Source organism: Culex quinquefasciatus, chromosome 3 (genome assembly GCF_015732765.1).
Source record: "Culex quinquefasciatus strain JHB chromosome 3, VPISU_Cqui_1.0_pri_paternal, whole genome shotgun sequence".
In the NCBI taxonomy this organism is placed as follows: Eukaryota; Metazoa; Arthropoda; class Insecta; order Diptera; family Culicidae; genus Culex; species Culex quinquefasciatus.
In genome coordinates this window covers 126547213-126567979 of record NC_051863.1, presented here as the reverse complement: position 1 = coordinate 126567979, position 20767 = coordinate 126547213, and the positions used below count along the sequence as shown (strand labels likewise).

General features: G+C 37.7%; 1 protein-coding gene and 1 long non-coding RNA gene across 7 annotated transcripts in view; both read left to right on the top strand.

Moving 5' to 3' along the window:
- LOC6043356 (hyccin) overlaps window positions 1-20767 on the top strand; it is a 58558-nt gene that overhangs the window by 14206 nt on the left and 23585 nt on the right. For 3 of the 6 annotated variants that reach the window (XM_038260670.1, XM_038260675.1, XM_038260672.1), the window contains exons 2-5: window positions 4303-4614; window positions 4680-4940; window positions 15819-16353; window positions 16416-16532. In XM_038260670.1, coding sequence (XP_038116598.1) covers window positions 4465-4614; window positions 4680-4940; window positions 15819-16353; window positions 16416-16532 — 1063 coding nt within the window. In that variant the 5' untranslated portion in view covers window positions 4303-4464. Of the gene's footprint in view, window positions 1-4081; window positions 4221-4302; window positions 4615-4679; window positions 4941-15818; window positions 16354-16415; window positions 16533-20767 lie in introns of those variants that run through there. The other 3 variants (XM_038260673.1, XM_038260671.1, XM_038260674.1) reach the window with 3 other exon arrangements.
- LOC119768895 lies at window positions 11773-14619 on the top strand. Its single transcript, XR_005278287.1, has 2 exons — window positions 11773-11856; window positions 14409-14619. It is a non-coding gene; the product is annotated as an uncharacterized LOC119768895 (long non-coding RNA).

Here is a 20767-nt window from a genome sequence, read left to right as displayed (position 1 = left end):
GTTTGTGCAGTTCCTGTCCACAGGACACAATATTTATTCGCTTCGGGCGCACTCCCGGTGGTGGGGGGGAAAAGCTTGTTGCTTTTCCGTCTGCACGAACGAAAACACACGTAAACGGATGTGGGTTACCTAATCTAGCGCGAGAATGATTTTTTTGTTCGGTGCTCCCCTGGCGAATGTGAGGTATGTCACGGAATATCTGCAGGGAATTTTGCTGGATTTAATCACTGAAAAAATCATTCAAGCAGACTTTAATTTAAATGATTTTCGGAGCCATCTTCCTGTACATGGTTAGATTGTATTTGGGAGACCTACATGGTGATGCAGAGATACATAGTGATTTTGAAGATCTTTTGAGACACTTTTCAACTTATTTTTTATTTATTTAGATTTGATAAGCTTTAATAATAAAAAAAAGAAATATTTGAGAGGGTTTTTATTTTACAAAAGACAAATAAATATGAGTAACAACGTCTTGTGTAACGTTTATGTCAGGTGTCAGGGGGTGAGATTGGGTCACCCCTGATGGCGGTACTAAAAATTTCAACTATGTACGGAAAATTTAGATAGTTTTGAATACACTTCTTCAATTTTCTATAAAATACTTAAGTTTATGAAAAAATATATATTTTTGCTGCATGAGACATTTTTATTTTAGGAAAGATATTAGCAATGATCTCTTAACAATGAATTTGTTTTTTTTTTTTATTTTTCAAATAGCTTTTTAGCAAAATTATATCACTGCAAAGTTATTAACAACAAGACAGCAATTCTCTGCGATTTAGGTCATTCGATTTTTTTTTGTATTTTTAATCCGGCTGAAACTTTTGTGGTGCCTTCGCTATACCCAAAGAAGCCATTTTGCATCATAAGTTTGTTCATATAATATTCCATACAAATTTGGCAGCTGTCCATACAAAAATGATGTATGAAAATTCAAAAATCTGTATCTCTTGAAGGATTTTTTTAATCGATTTGGGTTTTTGGCAAAGTTGTTGGTATGGATAAGGACTACACTGAAAAAATGATACACGGTAAAAATAAATTTCACTTTTTGTCTTTGAAACTTAATTTGCAAAAAAACACTATTTTTAGGCGACATAAAATGCCAACTTTTCAGAAATTTCCAGAATAGGCAAAAACATATTTGACCGAGTTATGAATTTTTGAATCATTACTGGTTTTTTCAAAAAAAAAATATTGGTCGCAAAATTTTTAACTTCATTTTACAATGTAAAATCGAATTTGCAATCAAAAAGTACTCCAGTGAAATTTTGATAAAGTGCACCTTTTTCAAGCTATAGCCATTTTTAGGTAACTTTTTTGAAAATAGTCGCAATTATTCATTTTTTTTAAATTAGTGCAGCTTTTTTAAATTTGCCCACATTTACAAAAACTATTTTTTTTCTGTTTTTCAATCTTTGCATGGCAATATCTCGGCAATTAAAGGTCGTATCAACAAGGTTCAAAAAAGCAAAATTTTCTCAGCTTTTCAAAAATATTTCTAAAGTGGGCAAACATGGGCACTCATTCTAAAAAATTCAAAAAAAAGTTGGCATTTGATGTCCCCGAAAACATATATAAAAAAAATTTAAATAGTTTTTTTTTTGCAAATCAAGTTTTAGTGACAAAAAGGGAAATTAAAAATCACCATTTTTGTGTACCATGTATATTTTTTTTTCAGTGTAGTCATGGACCTACAACTTTGCCGGAGATACCAAATCGATCAAAACATTCCTTCAAAAGATACAGATTGTTTTTATTTTCTCATATCATTTTTGTATAGACAGCTGCCAAATTTTAATGGGAAGTTATATGGAAAAACTAATGATGCAAAATGGCTTCTTTGGGCATACCGAAGGCACCAAAAAAGTTTCAGCCGGATTAAGAAACACAAACAAAAAAATGAATGACCGAAATCTCAGAGAATGGATCATAGGCAAAATATTAAAAATGAAAGAAGAACAATGTAAAACAAGTGAAGTTAAGTTTTTCGTAAAACAACATTTCTACAGTTTTTTTTTGAAAAGGTCCTTTAAGCCATTCCCGAGCAGACGGAAATAACTTGAGTATAACATTTTTTGATTTTTGAAAATACTAGGCCAATAACATATTATGTTCTTTATAACAGGATTTGTTATTCGTCGTTATGAATTTTTGTTATTGGATTGTTATTGTAATAACAGACTAATAACATTTTCAGTGATTCCACGAACAAATCTTTGTTATTGTTTTTTGTTATTTTAACAACTAATCCGATCATCCCAATAACAGTTGGAGTTATTCTTCTATAACAAAAAATGTTATTATCGAGTTGTTTCGGCGTTCAACCATTATCAGACCAATAACATATTTTGTTATGATAACATTGACTGTTATTGAATCCTTATGCAAAAATTGATTTTTCAAGAAGATTCCATAACACTTTCTACTATTTTAACTATATTTGTTATTGAAATGGCATGAATTTTGTTATTACCATCTGCCCGGGTTGTGTTTCTTATGTTCATAGGACTTATTAAAAAAAAAAAAAAAAAGAAAAAAAAAACACCCTAAAATTTTCTCAAAATGACCTACTGAACACAGGCTTTTACCAAAATAGCAATCTGGTCACATCCAGCGTGTCCGGAACCGGTTCCAGAGTGGCCAGATAAGGTCCAGTTGGCTTTTTACTAGTTCCAGCTTGCATGGCATGGAATTCCATGAAGTTTGATATGCCGCACATTAGGCTTTTACCAAAATAGTCATTTGGCCACTTCCGGAGTATCCGGAACCGGTCCCGGAGTGGCCAGATATGGTCCATTTGGAATTTTGCTGGTTCCAGTGGGCATGGCTTGTAATCCCATGAAGTTTGATATGTCGCACGACAGGCTTTTACCAAAACAGCAATCCGGCCACTTCCAGGGTATCCGGAACCGGTTTCAAATTGGCCAGATATGATCCAAATTGCATGCAACCTGTTCCGGAGTGTATGACTCGTATTTTTAGATATTATATATAGTTTATTATGCATTAATCCATAGCTAAATCTAATAAAACTCAGGTTTGTCGAAAAATGTGTTCCTTTGGAATCGATTCCCAGGAACCAAAGTGGCCAAATCGAGTCCGCATAGCACAGGTGCCTTTCTAGACATTTATACCTTTCATTTGGGACCAAAAAACGAAAATCGGTTGCAAAATGGATTCCAATGGATTTCCAATTCTGGGGTCATATAGACCCAAAAATACCTTTAACGTAAGATTTTCTTAACATCCCAGGTTAAACACCTTTTGAATTCTGGAATATTTTCGTTGTTTAGTATCGCAAAAGTTTTTTTTTTCATCAGATCTTACTTTTTTTTGAAAACTAATGATTGCAAAACAACTGAACTAGTGTAAAAGGCATTAAAAAACACTTATTGCATTCTAATGTTGAGACTATGACTTGTTATTTAATATTTTTATATTTTTCCATTTCCGGTTTTGTTGGGTATGCTTCCATACTGTAAAGGGCAACAAAAATCCTCATTTGTTTCGATACAATGCTGCACGAACAGAATGTGTGATGTAACTATGTAATGACTGACATGCGTTGTGCGGAATGAGTTGTTCGTTTCTCGTTCTACACCGAGTGTGTCTGTGTTTATCAATCATTTTTAATTAAAGGCTGTTTACATGAGAAAATGTCAACCAATGATTTTAATCTGTACAATTCGAACTGTCTATCTGCTAAAGTTGCCTTTATCTAAAACTGGTTTGAACTTTCCTAGAAAAGGTGCGATCTTATCAGCTGATGAAATAGAACTCCTTCCAGCGAGAAACTTTTATTCCAAGAAACGAAAATTTCTTCCTATCACAAACGAGGTCCCGTCTCTCCCATCTTTCACCGACCGTCCCGAAAATGCTAATAAGATAAGCTCTTGTCATCTTTGCTTTAGCAGCATCAGTATCACCGTCGTCGTCTCTTCGTCGCTTAGTATTTAGTCTAGAGGCGTTAGGATAGCTCTTGCGTATACTGATTGAGTCACACTCCGGGTCGTCGTCGTCTTGGTTGTCGTGCTGAGGAGGGCAATTATCGTTAAAGCGGCGTTCATTTGCTAGCAAAGCTCCGCCAGTTTAGCGATAATGTAACATACAACCAGCAACTGTCGCATGTGGTTCAGCTGCTGGCGTCTATCATAAGTGGTCGTTTATGGGTTGAACTCTTTATTTTTGTTGTTGTGGAGACAAACCGAATTTGAGTCAGCTTGACTAACACACGTTATCAGCGATTGAATTGGAATTTAATCGATACTTTTTTTTTGTTTCGTTTCTCACCTGCAGGAGTTCCACATTAAAATGTAAATGGCACACATCAAGCACTGAAACGAGCAGCCAACAGAAGTGAGAAGGACGTTGAACGAAATTGTGATTTTCATTTTCGAGTGACACCAATCCAATATTTGCAAATTTCCTCGAATGCCTGCATCGACGCACTAAAACACCATGGCCGAAGCAATCATCTCCGACTGGATATCGGACTACAGCTCGCTGCAGGAGTCCGAGCTGCGCACCTTTGCCGCCCAGCACGAAAATGACTTTGAGATCTCAAAGGCGCTGTACACCATCCTGAACGAGCGGGCCAAGTACAAGGATGTAAGTTACAGCTCCCCAACCTTCCAAATCTGATCGCAACTAATCCAAAACATGTCGACTTTTAGCTCATCTACCCAGTCTGCAACCAGCTGTGTAGCTTCTACCGCTCCAGTGAGGTCGAGCTGCGGCGCTTCACGCTGCAGTTTGTGCCGATCCTGATCTACCTGTATCTGAACTCGGTCACGATGGGCGACAAGAAGGGCTGCCGGTCGATCGAGACGTTGCTGATTTGCATTTACAACATCGAGGTGAGCGCGGACGACGGGAGTCCGAAGGTGGTGTCGTTCCGGATACCGGTGCTGGCGCAGGCGTCGATCTACCATGAGGTGAGTTGGGCGGGGACGATCATGAAGGGATTGCAAATCTGTAAAACTTCAAAGTGTTAGTATGAGCCACTAGCGTGCCCAGTAGAGTGTAACAAAAATGACTTTTTGGCGGGCATTCAGGGGTTTGTTCCGGTGGGCATACTGAGCCTAAATCCCAAATATGAGCTTGATTGGACGTAACAGGAGCTGGCGCTCCGCCCTTCAATTTTAAATGGGATTTAACCCGTAAAAAAAGATTTTTTCAAAAATGTCACTTTTGAGGCATTTGGCCACCAATGCGTTTACAAAAACATCACTGGCGTGTAGTCCAGATCCTTGCGCATCTTTTGGTATATATAACATTGAAGTTTGGAGCATCCTGGAGCTCGGTACAGACCTTCAAAGTTTGGCATTTTTTCGAAAAATCGGCCCCGGCAAAAAAGATATGCGTCGCACCTCGCGACGCCCGAGACGCCATTTGATTTTGCTGGGACCGATTTTTCGAAAAAATGCCAAACTTTGAAGGTCTGTACAGAGCTCCAGGATGCTCCAAACTTCAATGTTATATATACCAAAAGATGCGCAAGGATCTGGCCTACACGCCAGTGATGTTTTTGGTAAACGCATTGGTGGCCAAAATGCCTCAAAAAGTGACATTTTTGAAAAAATCTTTTTTTACGGGTTAAATCCCATTTAAAATTGAAGGGCGGAGCGCCAGCTCCTGTTACGTCCAATCAAGCTCACATTTGGGATTTAGGTTCAGTATGGCCACCGGAACAAACCCCTGAATGCCCGCCAAAAAGCCATTTTTGTTACATCCTAGTGCCCAGCTCTTTGAGGAAGATCACTTATGGAAACTTGCCCCACCATGTGCACGCTGGAATCATTCTGGGATTTATCAACGCGAAATGCCAAACAAGTTCTTCCAAAAGATGAGTTAGAGCAGATGTCATGTCTGATCGAGACATCTACAAAAATCGCTGAGAAAAAGAATCGTCCAGATTGATTAAGTTGCAGTTTCCGTTCCAACTGATTTAAAGCCTAAGAGTGTTAAAAACCACCCATTTTTTAACCCATCAATAATTTTTAGTACTCGCTGGCCGCTAGCGGAATTTTATCGGGTTTATCGGGTATTTGCGCATCTTCTCATTTGAGCTTCTTGCGGTCTATGTGGACACAACATAGAAAAGTGGTTCTCTACGATTCTTTGCTTATTAAAAAAAAAACTTATCCATGCATTCCCTATGTCACAAGAAGTCTTTTGGCATAATTAGTTTTTCCATACAAGTCTCCATAAAATCGGTCTTAAATTTTAATTTTTGTATTTTTTAATACGACTGAAACTTTTTTGGTGCCTTCGGTATGCCCAAAGAAGCCATTTTGCATCATTAGTTTGTCTATATAATTTTCCATACAATTTTGGCAGCTGGCCATACAAAAATGATGCATGAAAATTCAAAAATTTGTATCTTTTGAAGGAATTTTTTGATCGATTTGGTGTCTTCGGCAAAGTTGTAGGTGTGGATATGGACTACACTAAAAAAAATGGTACACGGTAAAAAAAAATTGGTGATTTTTAATTTAACTTTTTGTCACTAAAACTTGATTTGCAACAAAACACTATTTTTAATTTTTTTTTATTTTTTGATATGTTTTAGAGGACATCAAATGCCAACTTTTCAGAAATTTCCAGGTTGAGCAAAAAATCTTTGAGCGAGTTATGATTTTTTGAATCAATACTGATTTTTTTCAAAAAAATGAAAAATTGGTCGCAAAAATTGTTCAACTTTATTTTTCGATCTAAAATCAAATTTGCAATCAAAAAGTACTTTAGTGAAATTTTGATAAAGTGCACCGTTTTTAAGTTAAATCCATTTTTAGGAGACTTTTTTGAAAATAGTCGCAGTTTTTTTTTTTAAAATAAGTGCACATGTTTGCCCACTTTTGAAAAAAATATTTTTGAAAAGCTGAGAATTTTTAAACTTTGTTGATACGACCCTTAGTTGCTGAAATATTGCAAAGGTTTAAAAACAGTCAAATTGATGTTTTCTAAGTACTACCCAAACAACACACCATTTTCTAATGTCGATATCTCAGCAACTTATTGTCCGATTTTCAATGTTAAACTATGAAACATTCGTGAAATTTTCCGATCTTTTCGAAAAAAATATAAACTTTTAAACCAAGACTGACATTTTAAAAAGGCGTAATATTGAATGTTTGGCCCTTTTCAAATGATAGTCTTGGTTTAAAAAAAATGAAAATATTTTTTCGAAAAGATCGGAAAATTTCACGAATGTTTCACATTTTCACATTGTAAATCGGACCATTAGTTGCTGAGATATCGACATTCGAAATTGGTGTGTTGTTTGGGTAGGACTTAGAAAACATCAATTTTCCTGCTTTTAAACCTTTGCATGGCATTATCTCAGCAACTAAGGGTCGTATTAACAAAGTTCAAAAGTGCAAAATATAGAGAATTTTCTCAGCTTTTCAAAAATATTTTTTTCAAAAGTGGGCAAACATGTGCACTAATTTAAAAAAAAATAAAAAATTCGACTATTTTCAAAAAAGTTACCTAAAAAGGGATTTAACATGTAAACGGTGCACTTTATGAAAATTTCACTAGAGTACTTTTTGATTGCAAATTTGTATTACATTTTTGAAAAAATCAGTATTGATTCAAAAATTCATAACTCGCTCGAAGATTTTTTGCTCAACCTGGAAATTTCTGAAAAGTTTGCATGTAATGTCTTCTAAAACATATAAAAAAATAGTGTTTTTTTTTTGCAAATCAAGTTTCAGTGACAAAAAGTTAAATAAAAATCACCAAAATTTGTTTTACCATACCTACAACTTTGCCGAAGACACCAAATCAATCAAAAAATTCCTTCAAAAGATACAAATTTTTGAATTTTCATGCATCATTTTTGTATGGCCAGCTGCCAAATTTGTATGGAAAATTATATGGACAAAAAATTGATCAAAAAATTTATTCAAAAGTTACAGTCATTCGAATATTCACGTACCATTTTTGTATGGACAGCTGCCAAAATTGTATGGAGTCAATTTAAGTTTTTGAGTCAAATAAAAAAATACAAATAAAATCCATTTCCGGTTTTGGTAGATAATTACTCAGTTGGGTATCGAACGAGCTCCGACGAGGCCAACATTGCCGTCTGTTGTTCGATACGCGCAACTCACGAAAACTCGTTTTCTTTGTAAAAATCCAGAAAAAAATTAAAGGACCGCATCAACGTCACGAGATTTCAAAAAGTAGTCCTCGGATTCGGGACCAAAATTATCCCTTAAAACAAAATTCAGGGAATATCCAATTTCGCGTGAAATGATGTTTAAATTTTTCAATGGCAAATAACTGTAAAAGCCCTTCTATATCATCGTTGATCAAAAGGCACGCTGACGGTTTAAGTCGTCTGGGTAATCGTGGTGCAAAATTAAATGTAAATGTAAGTTGGCAGAGAATGACCCAGTGTCTAAAATATTATTGAGTTTATTATGTAAAGTGTTTGTTCGGTAAACTGAATTTGCAGAGCTTTTTCGAGTGCGAGACCGGCTCTAAAATTATTTTTGAAAGTTTGGACCTAAAATTTATCATCACTCCAAAAAGCTCTGCAAATTCAGTTTATCGAACAAGCACTTTACGTAATAAACTCAATAATACTTTAGACACTGGGTCATTCTCTGCCAACTTACACGCAATCGTATAACGTTGCACAAACACCTATTCGATTTCCCTGAACCTTGTTCTAAGGGGTAATTTTGGGCCCGAATCCGAGGTGCATTTTTCGAAATCTCGTGACGTTGAGGCGGCCTTTTATTTTTTTTTAATTTTTCGAAAACAACGCGTGTCAGTAATTTGTAGCTCGAAACCAAGAAGAGTCGGAAGTTTGGTGTCAAAGGAACCTTTGAGTAAAATTTTACGCCCGATTCGATTACGATTTTTTTATTGCTTCAGCCGGTTGGGGAAAGTGAAGCCACGCGAGAGATCAATATTCATTATTTTCCTGCAATGATTTGTGAGTTCAATTTGTGCAGTGATAGCAAGCGACATTGTGTGTGAAAATGAAAAAAAGTGTAATCCTATATCATTGTTGATCGGGAGGCACGACGTCGTATGAAATATTTTAATAAAATATGAAATGATGTTTAAATTTTTCAAAGGCAAATAACTGTAAAAGTCCCTTCTATATCATCGTTGATCGAAAGGCACGCTGACGGTTTAAGTCGACTGGGTAATCGTGGTGCAAAATTAAATGTACTTAATATTGAAATAACTGTCCGCGAGTGTTTTGGTGTGTTAATTAGAAAGACCTTCCCATCGTAGCTCGGAGACGGGTTTATTATGAAAGCCCTCCACATAGCATCGTAGCTCGGGAGGCATCAAAGAGCCAATACCTTATCATTCTGACCTAAAAAATAACAATCTCGTGATGCTTGAAGGAGATTCTGTGGATTAAACGGCCTCATGCGGTGTCAACAGGTATATAGCGAAAAATTGTATGCTTGATGAGTCTGCAACTATCGGATTAACATTTTGTTAAACTGCAGGCTTCTTGGGAGGGCGCCGGTATTGACTAATAAATAAGGGATCTTCAGAGGATAAACAGTGAACGGATGATTGGCTCCCACTGATCATTTTTGATTTATTGTCTAACTTCAGCTTATCTGTCAATAACGGTGTAGCAGCTCATTGGCAGTCAACCATGCTAAAAAATTCTGAAAAAAACATATTTTTCATTAAAAAAAGGTTTAAAACGCTGCCATTTCCTGTAACTCAACTGTCAAAAATTGACAGTAACAGTACGGGGGGTGAAGGAGGATAAATCCCACACAGAATTGCCAACCTTCCTCTGCAAGAAGAAAATAACCGCTTTTGCGCCAGAGTGGCACGATTGACGCACCTCAGTATTCCAGTAGCTGCTAGTAAGACGTAGTCCTACGTCAAAAATGCAATATAGATGCAATCACAAAAGGATACTCGATCTATATTTAAACTTCCAATCCCCTCAAGGAAATCGGGGATCGGCGCGTATTCAATATGTATGAGAAGATGATGTATTTCATTACTACGGATCAATTCACTCACTCTGGAGGCCGACTGCTTAGCGACTCAGACCACCAATGTGATTTTTTTTTTCATGTTTTTATTTATTACATTTTGGTATACAAAACATAAAAATTATCTTATAATTACACTAGTTCAATCTATTTTTGCTATTCTTTGCATTAAGTTCAATTCTTGCTCGGTTTGCCATTGATTGTGCTTCTGCCAGCCCTAGGAGAGGTACTTTTCTTCGTTCTGGTTCTGATGAGTCCGATCCATTCGGAGACTCTGCTGCTTGTGCTTTGCGTCGCTTAGCACGGTCACGAAGTCTTGCTGCTGTCCAAGTTGATATTTCTGGCAACACTGCAACGGAAAGGTCAGCTTTTGTTTTGCTCCTCAAGCATCGTTAATTTATTAACGTTTTTCGCGTTTTATCTCCTTTATTTTCATATTTCCGGCCGTCGGAGGTCATCTACGGATCGGGACAAGTGGGGGTTGAACGACACCGGTTCCACCAGGACAAAAACATCCCCATTTTTTGCGACGTCCTCAGCGGCAAGTTTGAGGTTAGGATGACGAGCAGACGATCGGTGAACAGCAAGGCGGGAAAAACCAGCAAGCCGCAAATCGACCAGGAGGCCATCTCCCAGCAGCTGCAGGAGATTTCGGCAAAGCTGTGCAAGCTCGACGAGTTGGAAAAACTCAACAAGGACCTTCAGGGCAACCTGTTGAAGCTTTCCCATCGCGTGGACGCTGTCACCGCCGAGAACCGTCTCCTCAAGCAGGAGATCGCGGATCTCAAGCAGGCGCAGCTGCAGGACGAGATCTTGATCAAAGGGTTCAAGCTGGAACGCCCGGAGCAACACCGGGAAGTGTTCCAGAACGTCTGTAAGGCTACTGGTTTCGAAGCACCAGACGTCAAGGAAGTGCGCCCCTGGTGTTCAAGAAGAATCAGCATACGGACGCTGTTCTGGTCAAGTTTTGGCGCGTTGAGGACAAGAACCGGTTCATCAAGTGTGTGCGGTCAATCAAGAAGCCACTGACCCCGCGCGACGTGAACGTTCGATCCAAAAGCAAGTTCATTCTTGTGCAGGATCACCTTACGCCGGAGAAGTTGCAGCTTCACAACAAGGCCTGGGATCTGACGAAATTGGGTCTGCAGCGTCCGTGGTTCTACAGAGGTTCCACCTGGATCAGTCATCCGGAGTCCAAGAAGCCGTTCCGTGTGGGTGACTCGAAGGACGTCGATGAAATCGAGTTCATCCTGTGCACGCGCGAGGACAACGGCCACCCAGACTTGAGTGAGGTAATTGAATCGGAAAATTAACTGCTCGTAATTTATGGAAGATTTTGAGAACTTAATTGATCAGGATTTTGAGTCATCTAATTTTTTGTTTCCTAGTGTTGACGGATATGATCGGGACATTTCCGATTTTGCGGGTTTTCTTTTTTGTTCAAGTAAATGCTAGAAGTATAAGTAATATTAACCGTTTTGATAAGCTTAAATTTGCTCTTCACAAGTTGCCACGTAAACCAGATGTGCTTGTTGTGAGTGAAACATGGGTTTCCGTTGATTTAGTTCAACTATACGATATTGATGGTTACGAATCAACTTTTTCTTGTCGTAAAGATGGTAGAGGGGGCGGTCTAGCTGTGTTTGTGCTTAAAAAACTCAACTTTTCAATTATCAATAGTTCAGAAATAGTCTCTGCAAATAACTCGATAAATTTCATTCAAATTAAAATTTTAAGTGATAACGATAAATCTCTTCTTGTTTCTTCTTATTATAGGCCACCAGATGATAGTATTTTAACTGATTTTTTCAACCATTTAGAAAGTACATTATCTTCAAGTAACTCCTTACACATACTCGTAGGTGACATAAACATAGATACTAAATCCTCTTCTACTAAATTAAACGATTATTTAAATATCTTATCATCATTCGGTTTTTCGATAACTAACACAAACATAACTAGACCATCCAGTAACTCAATTATTGATCATGTAGCATTTAATTATACTGAACATTTTTCAATCATTAATGATACCATCCATAATCCTGACAGTGATCATAATTTTATTGTTACTTTAGTTCCATTTTCTCCTCATTTATTACCAAACACACCTAAATTTAAACAACACATCAATTATTGTAGATTAGAGCAACTTCTTGAACTACGATTTAATCCAACCTACATGGGCAATTATGATGATCCTAATGAATTTTACAATTATTTCCTTTCGACTCTTAACAGAACTTTAACAGAATGCACGACACAAATCGAACTAAAGTCAAAACCATCAGAAATCTGTCCTTGGATGACTGATGGTTTAAAAACTTTGCTGAATTCATCGAAAAATCTAAGAAAAAAAAGAAAGAAGTTTGTTTCACTAGGTAAAAATACTGATAATATAGACATAAAAATACAGAATCTAACTGAAAGAATTCAAAATTATAACAACACATTGAACAAAAAGTACTACATTAACAAATTTGCAAATGCCAAGAACACAAAAGAAATTTGGAATAATATTAATAATGTCTTAGGGCGTAATAAAAAATTCAACTCACCATCTGAAATGACCCAAACTCTTCCTTCTGGCTAACAAGTAAAAATATCAGAAAAACAAGAAATCGTGAACGAATTCAATAATTATTTCACTTCAATTGGAGAACAAATGGCTCAGAAAATTGTAATTAACCCGAATGATGATATAAACAAATTTGAAACGTTGAAACGAAGTCAAAGAACTTTTTTCCTAAATCCTACTAATGAAACTGAAATTGAAAATCTAATTAATTCGTTTAGTAACAATACTGCTAGTGGCTTCGATAAAATTAGTGCTTTCCTTCTTAAAAAGTTAAGTCATGTAGTTTCCCCTATTCTTTCTAATATTTTCAATTTGTGTATGTCTCAAGGCATTTATCCTGATAAATTAAAAATAGCTAGGGTAACCCCAGTTTTTAAAGCAGGTTCCCTTCATTATTTAACAATTATAGGCCCATCTCTGTTTTGTCTGTCCTCAATAAGATATTTGAAAAATTCTATTCAATCGCTTAACCATTTTTCTAAATAGTAATAATTTTCTCTGTCCCCAACAATATGGTTTTCGGGAAAATCATCTACATCGAATGCTGTTATTGACCTCGTTAATATGATTCAACTTAACTTAGATAATCGCGATGACGTTCTTGGTTTATTTTTAGATTTATCGAAAGCATTTGATACAGTTGATCGAAAAATATTAATAGATAAACTCAGATATGCTGGCGTTCGTGGTATTGCTTTGGATTTATTTACTAGTTATCTTTCTAATCGTGCTCAGTTTGTTTGTATTGATGGAATACATAGCTTGCTAACTTTAGTAAACGTGGGAGTACCTCAAGGCTCTGTGCTTGGTCCATTGTTTTTATTATATACTTAAATGATTTTTCGTTACTTCCTCTTAAAGGGGACTTGAGGCTCTTTGCAGATGATTCTTCTCTCTTTATAATAACAAGTCTACTAACATGAATGATCTTAATTTGCGAGACGATCTAACAATAGTAATCGAATACTTTAGATTGAATAAATTAACATTGAATATTAACAAAACGAACATTATAAATATAAAAAATTCTTCACGTTCAATACCCAATAGTTTATCTCTCACCACAAGTAAATTTCCAGATTTAGAAGTAGTCTCAGACACTAAATATTTAGGTATCATTCTAGATAATCGTCTTAATTGGTCAGCACATATCAACGCTCTTATACTAAAACTTCATAAAATCACTGGTATCATCTTTAAAATAAAGCACAAGCTTCCTCAAAAAGTTCTTTTTCTCATCTATCATTCTCTATTTCATTCTATACTTTCCTATGTAACAGCTGTTTGGGGTAATGCATGTGGTCTTCTTATCAATAAACTTCAAGTAGCTCAAAATAGAATCCTAAAAATCATCTTAAATCTTCCTATTCGTAGTCACACAGTCGATTTGTATGTAAAGAATAATATTTTACCTGTCAGGGGAATATATGTGTTTCAAGTTTGTAGTTTCATTTACCTTTGCTTAAATAATAAAACCCATAGTAATACTAAATTTGTTCGTTCTAACCATCAATATGGTACAAGATATCACGATCTGTTGAATCGTCCTAACGTAACCACAGTACCTGGTGAGCGCAGTATAAATTTCAATGGAGCTCAGCTTTATAATTATTTTAACAATAGATTTGGTAAAAGTTCATCCTTAAATATCTTCAAAAATCAACTAAAGCAGTGTTTGTCCCGACCTGACATCATAGAAAAACTTCTAAAGTCCGTTAATATTTTCGCTTAATTATTTTGTTAGTTAATTCTCCGATTCATTCCCTCGTTTGTATTTGTATCCATCTTGAACACATTTATCTTGGTAGTTTTCTTTTATTTATTTTCAGCCGCTAATCGCCAGAAACCGAACTCCTTAAAAGGTCTACGCCGATGGAGTTCTGGAGCCAGCCGCATCAACTTTGTCGTTACATTTTTATTGAATTTTCAATGACATGTAATCTACTTAATTTGTATTGCACATTGAAAAGAAACAGTTTTTTCAGTCAGCACTTTGCTGGCTTTTTCTGTCAAATAAAAACAATCAATCAATCAATCAAAGTTGCGTCTTCATCCATTGATTGCTGTTCTCCATTATTTTCTGTTGTTTCGTTCTGCTCCGTTGCTTCCCTTTCACCTCCAAACGCCATCTCCTCAAATGGGTTGGAGTTTTCGCTAGTGTTGGTTTCTTCTTCGGCTGCTGCTGAAACAGATCCTGAACTGGCTACTTGTTGTTCGATTTGCTCCGTTCTGAGTTCATCTGCACCCGATGCAGAGGACAACTGTGTCCCACCAGTTAGAGCCTCAGCGTAGGACGTTGAGCTGTTGCTTTTTTGTTTCAGGCGACCTTGAACTGACGCTCGCTTTGGACAGTCAGCTTTGACATGGTCAAGACTGCTGCAGAAAAAGCATCTTGTCGGCATCCCTTCATAAGCCACACGTGCCTGGAAGTGTTGCACGTGTACTACATCCGGAATAGCTTTGGACAACTCTATATGGGCACCTCGTACTCAATTCAGGATAGGGAAACCAGTGTCCGGACCGTACCTCTCGCGTATTGTTTGATGGATTTTCCCATACCTTCCCAGCACCGCGGCCACGTGCTTATCCTCAACCTCAATAGGTAGACCAAAGAGTCGCACGTATTTGAAGTCTCCTCGGACTGAGGCGAATGTGACTTTGACTGTTTCGTTATTGTCGTACTTGAACGTTTCACTGGTGGGACATTGCAATAGCACATTTTTCATAATTTCCTCAGTCTGAAACTTGATGTAAACGCAATATTCCCTCGGCGCTCGGAACATCGCGACCAGCGTCTCTGGTGTCCATTTGCACTTCCGGAAGAATGCAAATATTTCTTTGTCTGTCGGCATCTTTGAGTTGGTCCCAAATTGGACCCTAATTGAACCCCCCTGGACTGTTGATGTGGACGCTTTGAGGGTCCATTGTCTTACATGGACTCAAGGTCACCACTCACTTTACTTTTGTTAAACTTTACAAAGGCACTCGATCGTTCGCGCACTGATTGTCGCAATGCGACTGTACGCTTGGACCGTTGAAAGCGAACTGTGTTCGAATACAAATTGTGGGTTAAGAATTTCAAGGGTACCGGCCAGAATTTTATGCTTGAACCATCTGCTTACGAGTTGAAACAAGTTCTACATCAAACATTTTCAATGGTCAAAGTTCTTCAACCTTATTTTTGCGTTTGTCAGAAACTTAAGGCATTTAATGACTGATGTTTCCCTATTCCATTGCAGGAAAAAAGCCTCCTCCCGAGCGATCTGCGCCGTTGGGAAGAAAACAGCAACAAGGAAATCAGCTGGGGCCCGCTGCCCTCGATTGAGTCGATCAACGCGCAAAACCGGCTCAAGGTGATGACGGCGCTGCTGTTCACGTACAACCAGCAGCTCAACCAGATCCGCAAACCCGCCCTGTACCACCTGTGCAAGACCACGTCCCAGCTGGCGACGCAGGGATTCGCCAAGATCGGCCACGTGCAGCGCGCGTCCTACGGAACCGACCCGACCTCGCCACCCTCGTCCTCGTCACCGGGCAGTGGTGCGTCGAATTCGCCCACCCTCGCCGGCACCAAGTCGTTACCGCGGATCGCCGTCAGTTCGCAGTTCCTGGTGGAGCTCGCGCACGCCAACTACTTTGCCATGTTCAACGAATTCGCGTCGGCGGCGATCGAGGCCGTGAAGGACCTGCACCAGCGGGCCTGCTACGAGATGCTGCCGGAGGTGATACTGGTGACGAACGCGATTCGAAACTCGTTGCACGCCAATCCTTCTGGTGAGTTGTGCTGTTTGTTTTTTGGCGAAATGTATTGAATTAATTGTGTCTTTCTTGCGCAGGTCAACCAAGTGACGGTCCAATGGGCATCAGTGTGGCGCTGACGCCGGCAACCACGACCGTGACCGTGTCCAAATCGATGATCACGAACGCATCGTTCCGGACGAAAAAGCTTCCAGGTACGTGCGAAACTCGATCTTCATCTTTCAGGCTTCCGCTGCTGTTGACCGCCGTTTCTGTCGCCTATCGGCTTTAAAGCAAAACATCACCTCAATTGCGGAAACTCCCTCCTCGAAGCGGACTCCGTGGGCGAGCTCTGTGTGTGTGTGTGTTTGTGCGTGTGTTTAGAATCATCCACCCGCCGCAACACGATCTCTGCGATCGTGCACATCACGTTGTGAATACGTTTGTAGTCGTCTCACCACTCCCAAGCACAACCCACAGACACAGCCACCTCCGACAATCAACGTCCGTCCATGTTGGGTGATCATCACTAACTGCAATCACACTTCGACCCTTTGGAAATATCACCACCACCCAATTTGCTAATTATCACGTGCCGCGCGCAACACAATTGTTTGTTTTATCACACACCCCCAACACAACACGACACCCCCCGTTTTAACTTGTTTTGTTTTGTGTTGTTCACAATTCTGGATTTTTTGTTTTCGCACACAACTGTGTTCGTTCCCGGCTGCGAAGCGAACGGCGTTCGCTGAAAAGCTGCGTCCTGCATCTAATCACATTTATTGTTTAATTTATAGTACTGTGTCATTTGCTCATTTCTATTATTTAAAATTACTTAATATCAATATGTTTCAATTCGTTGAAAGTGCAACACTCGGCACCGTCAATACAGTTTGTTTAATGCGGGGAAAGTCGCAATAATTCTATTTAAAATCGGTGTGCCGAACGAGCGTCGAAATCAACCTCTGGATTTGATGGTTAGCATTGTAACACATGTCCTAGAAGTTCAAGCATCACTATTTTTTACATATGAAAAACGAATAAGTATTAACTGATAGTGTGTGACCTTTTGGCCAACAACAACCCGTTCATAAAAGAGCAATTCTCTAAGAAATCGGTCTTTTTTTTAGAATTTTTATTTATTGTATTTTTTAATCCGACTGAAACTTTTTTAGTGCCTTCGGTATGCCCAAAGAAGCCATTTTGCATCATTAGTTTGACCATATAATATTCCATACAAATTTGGCAGCTGTCCATACAAAAACGATGTATGAAAATTCAAAATTCTGTATCTTTTGAAGGAATTTTCTGATCGATTTGGTGTCTTCGGTAAAGTTGTAGGTATGGATATGGACTACATTGAAAAAAAAAAAAAAAAAAAAAATGTTACACGGTAAATTTTTTGGTGATTTTTAATTTAACTTTTTGTCACTAAAACTTGATTTGCTAAAAAACACTATTTTTATTTTTTTTCATTTTTTGATATCTTTTAGAGGACATCAATGCCAACTTTTCAGAAATTTCCAGGCTGTGCAAAAAATCTTTGACCGAGTTATGAATTTTTGGATCAATACTGATTTTTTCAAAAAATCAAAATATTGGTCGCAAGTAGCGAGTTGTGGCGCTATAACCACGGCAAATAGTGTCCAGGGCATTTGTGGAAATACAATGTCCCATCCCCGAGGGTCCCGGAGCACCAAAACTTCTTAGCATGGTGCTCCCAACGATTTATTGCTTAAAAACAGGAACGTGAGCGGGGGATCCCCACGTTTCTTCCTCCCCTGTAGATTCAGAATTGTGTTGTTGTTTGAACATTCGTGCTCAAACTCAACCCACTTCAACGAATCATCTTTGCGGTAAACTTTACGCAGTTGGCCTGGCCGCTTTAACTTTTGTGATGTTTCAAAGCAATTTATTGCATTGGGGCACTGCAATTGTTAATAATGACAAGAGGATGCTAGGCGTTAATCAACCTAAGGCATTTTCCAGGATGCCCTCGAAAGACTGGCTGCGCTAGGGTTAGATAAGATAAGATAAGATAAGAAAATCAAAATATTGGTCGCAAGCCGTGGCACGGTGCTTAAATACCGTTATTATGAAAAAATTATGCAATCCGAGGTTTTGGGGTCTATCGATTCCTTACACCATAGTGCACCTCTGTGCAAAAAATGAAAAATTCGCTGATACAGCCCTTTTAAGATGTTACATCCGATTTTCAATAAGAAAACCAAAACAATCTATTCAATTTTAGCATTTCAAAGAATATGCAATTCTAGATAATGATGTTTTTTGCTTCAAATGGCTGTCAAGTAGCTCTGGGCCAAGTTTCAGAAGGTTTGCTGATGTAGTTCTCGAGATAGAGCCATTTTAAAATGTTGTTTCCGACCTCTTCTAAAAAAAAATCTATAAAATCAATACAATTTCAGCATTTTAAAGAATATGCAATTCAAGATAATGATGGATTTTGCTTCATAAGACTGCCAAATATTTCTGGGCTAAGTTTCAGAAGGTTTGCTGATGTAGTTCTCGAGATACAGCCATTTTAAAATGTTAGGCAGACTTATGAAGCAAAATTCATCATTATCTCGAATTGCATATTCTTTAAAATGCTCAAATTGTATTGATTTTATAGATTTTTTTTAGAAAAAATCGGAAATAACATTTTAAAATAACTGTATCTCAAGAACTACATCAGCAAACCTTCTGAAACTTAGCCCATATATACTTGGCAGTCTTATGAAGCGAAATTCATCATTATCTCGAATTGCATATTCTTTGAAATGGTAAAATTGAATAGATTGTTTTGGTTTTCTTATTGAAAATCGGATGTAACATCTTAAAAGGGCTGTATTTCGAAAACTACATCAGCGAATGTTTTCATTTTTTGCACAGAGGTGCGCTATGTGTGTAAGGAATCGATAGACCCCAAAATCTCGAATTGCATATTTTTATTCATAATAACGGTATTTTGAGCACCGTGCGTGGTGTAGGGGTAAGCGTGATTGGCTCTCACCCAGTCGGCCTGGGTTCGATCCCAGACGGTCCCGGTGGCATTTTTCGAGACAAGATTTGTCTGATCACGCCTTCCGTCGGACGGGAAGTAAATGTTGGCCCGGACTAACCTAGAGGTTAGGTCGTTAGCTCAGTCCAGGTGTAGGAGTCGTCTCCCTGGGTCCTGTCTCGGTGGAGTCGCTGGTAGGCAGTTGGACTCACAATTCAAAGGTCGTCAGTTCGAATCCCGGGGTGGATGGAAGCTAAGGTGTAAAAAGAGGTTTGCAATTGCCTCAACAATCAAGCCTTCGGACACTTAGTTTCGAGTAGGAATCTCGCAATCGAGAACGCCTAGGCAATGCTGTAGAGCGAATAATTTGATTTTTTTTGGTCGCAAAAATTTGTCAACTTAATTTTCTGATGTAAAATCAAATTTCCAATCAAAAAGTACTTTATTATTTTTTTTTGAAAATTGTCGCAGTTTTTCATTTTTCAAAATAAGTGCACATGTTTGCCCACTTTTGAAAAAAATATTTTGAAAAGCTGAGAAAATTCTCTATATTTTACGTTTTTGAACTTTGTTCATACGACCCTCAGTTGCTGAGATATTGCCATGCAAAGGTTTAAAAACATGAAAATTGATGTTTTCTAAGAAAAAAAAATCAGTATTGATTAAAAATATCATAACTCGGTCAAAGATTTTTTGCACAACCTGGAAATTTCTTGGCATTTGATGTCCTCTGAAACATATCAAAAAATGGGAAAAAACAAAAATATTTTTTTTTGCAAATTAAGTTTTAGTGACAAAAAGTTAAATAAAAAATCCCATTTTTTTTTTTTACCTTGTATAATTTTTTTTTTTTCAGTGTAGTCCATATCCATACCTACAACTTTGCCCAAGACACCAAATTGATCAAAAAATTCCTTCAAAAGATACAGATTTTTGAATTTTCATACATCATTTTTGTATGGCCATCTGCCAAATTTGTATGGAAAATTATATGGACAAACTAATGATGCAAAATGGCTTCTTTGGGCACCAAAAAAGTTTCAGTCGGATTAAAAAATACAAAAAAATCGAATGGCCGAAATCTGAGAGAACTTCTCCCTCCGTTTGACAGTTCTCATGCTTCGATTGGTACTTTGGTTTGAGATGGCCGTTCTCTTATAAGCTCCAGGCTCTCTAATTTGACATGGAATTGCTCATTTACAACTTGAAAAAATATATTCGCTCGTGTTTTAACTCAAAACACATTTTCAGCAAATTTAACCATCAAAGAATTGATCATTTTGGACTCAGGAGTCTAATATTTTTAACGATCTAACGCCCATGGTTACTCCAGAGCACCACTCATTTTTGACTTAAGAATGCAATATCTCAAAGGCAATGCACTTTTTCAACCTGAGTCAACCTACATTGCCATAAAAATTTCACCCATTTTTGTCGATTCAGTAA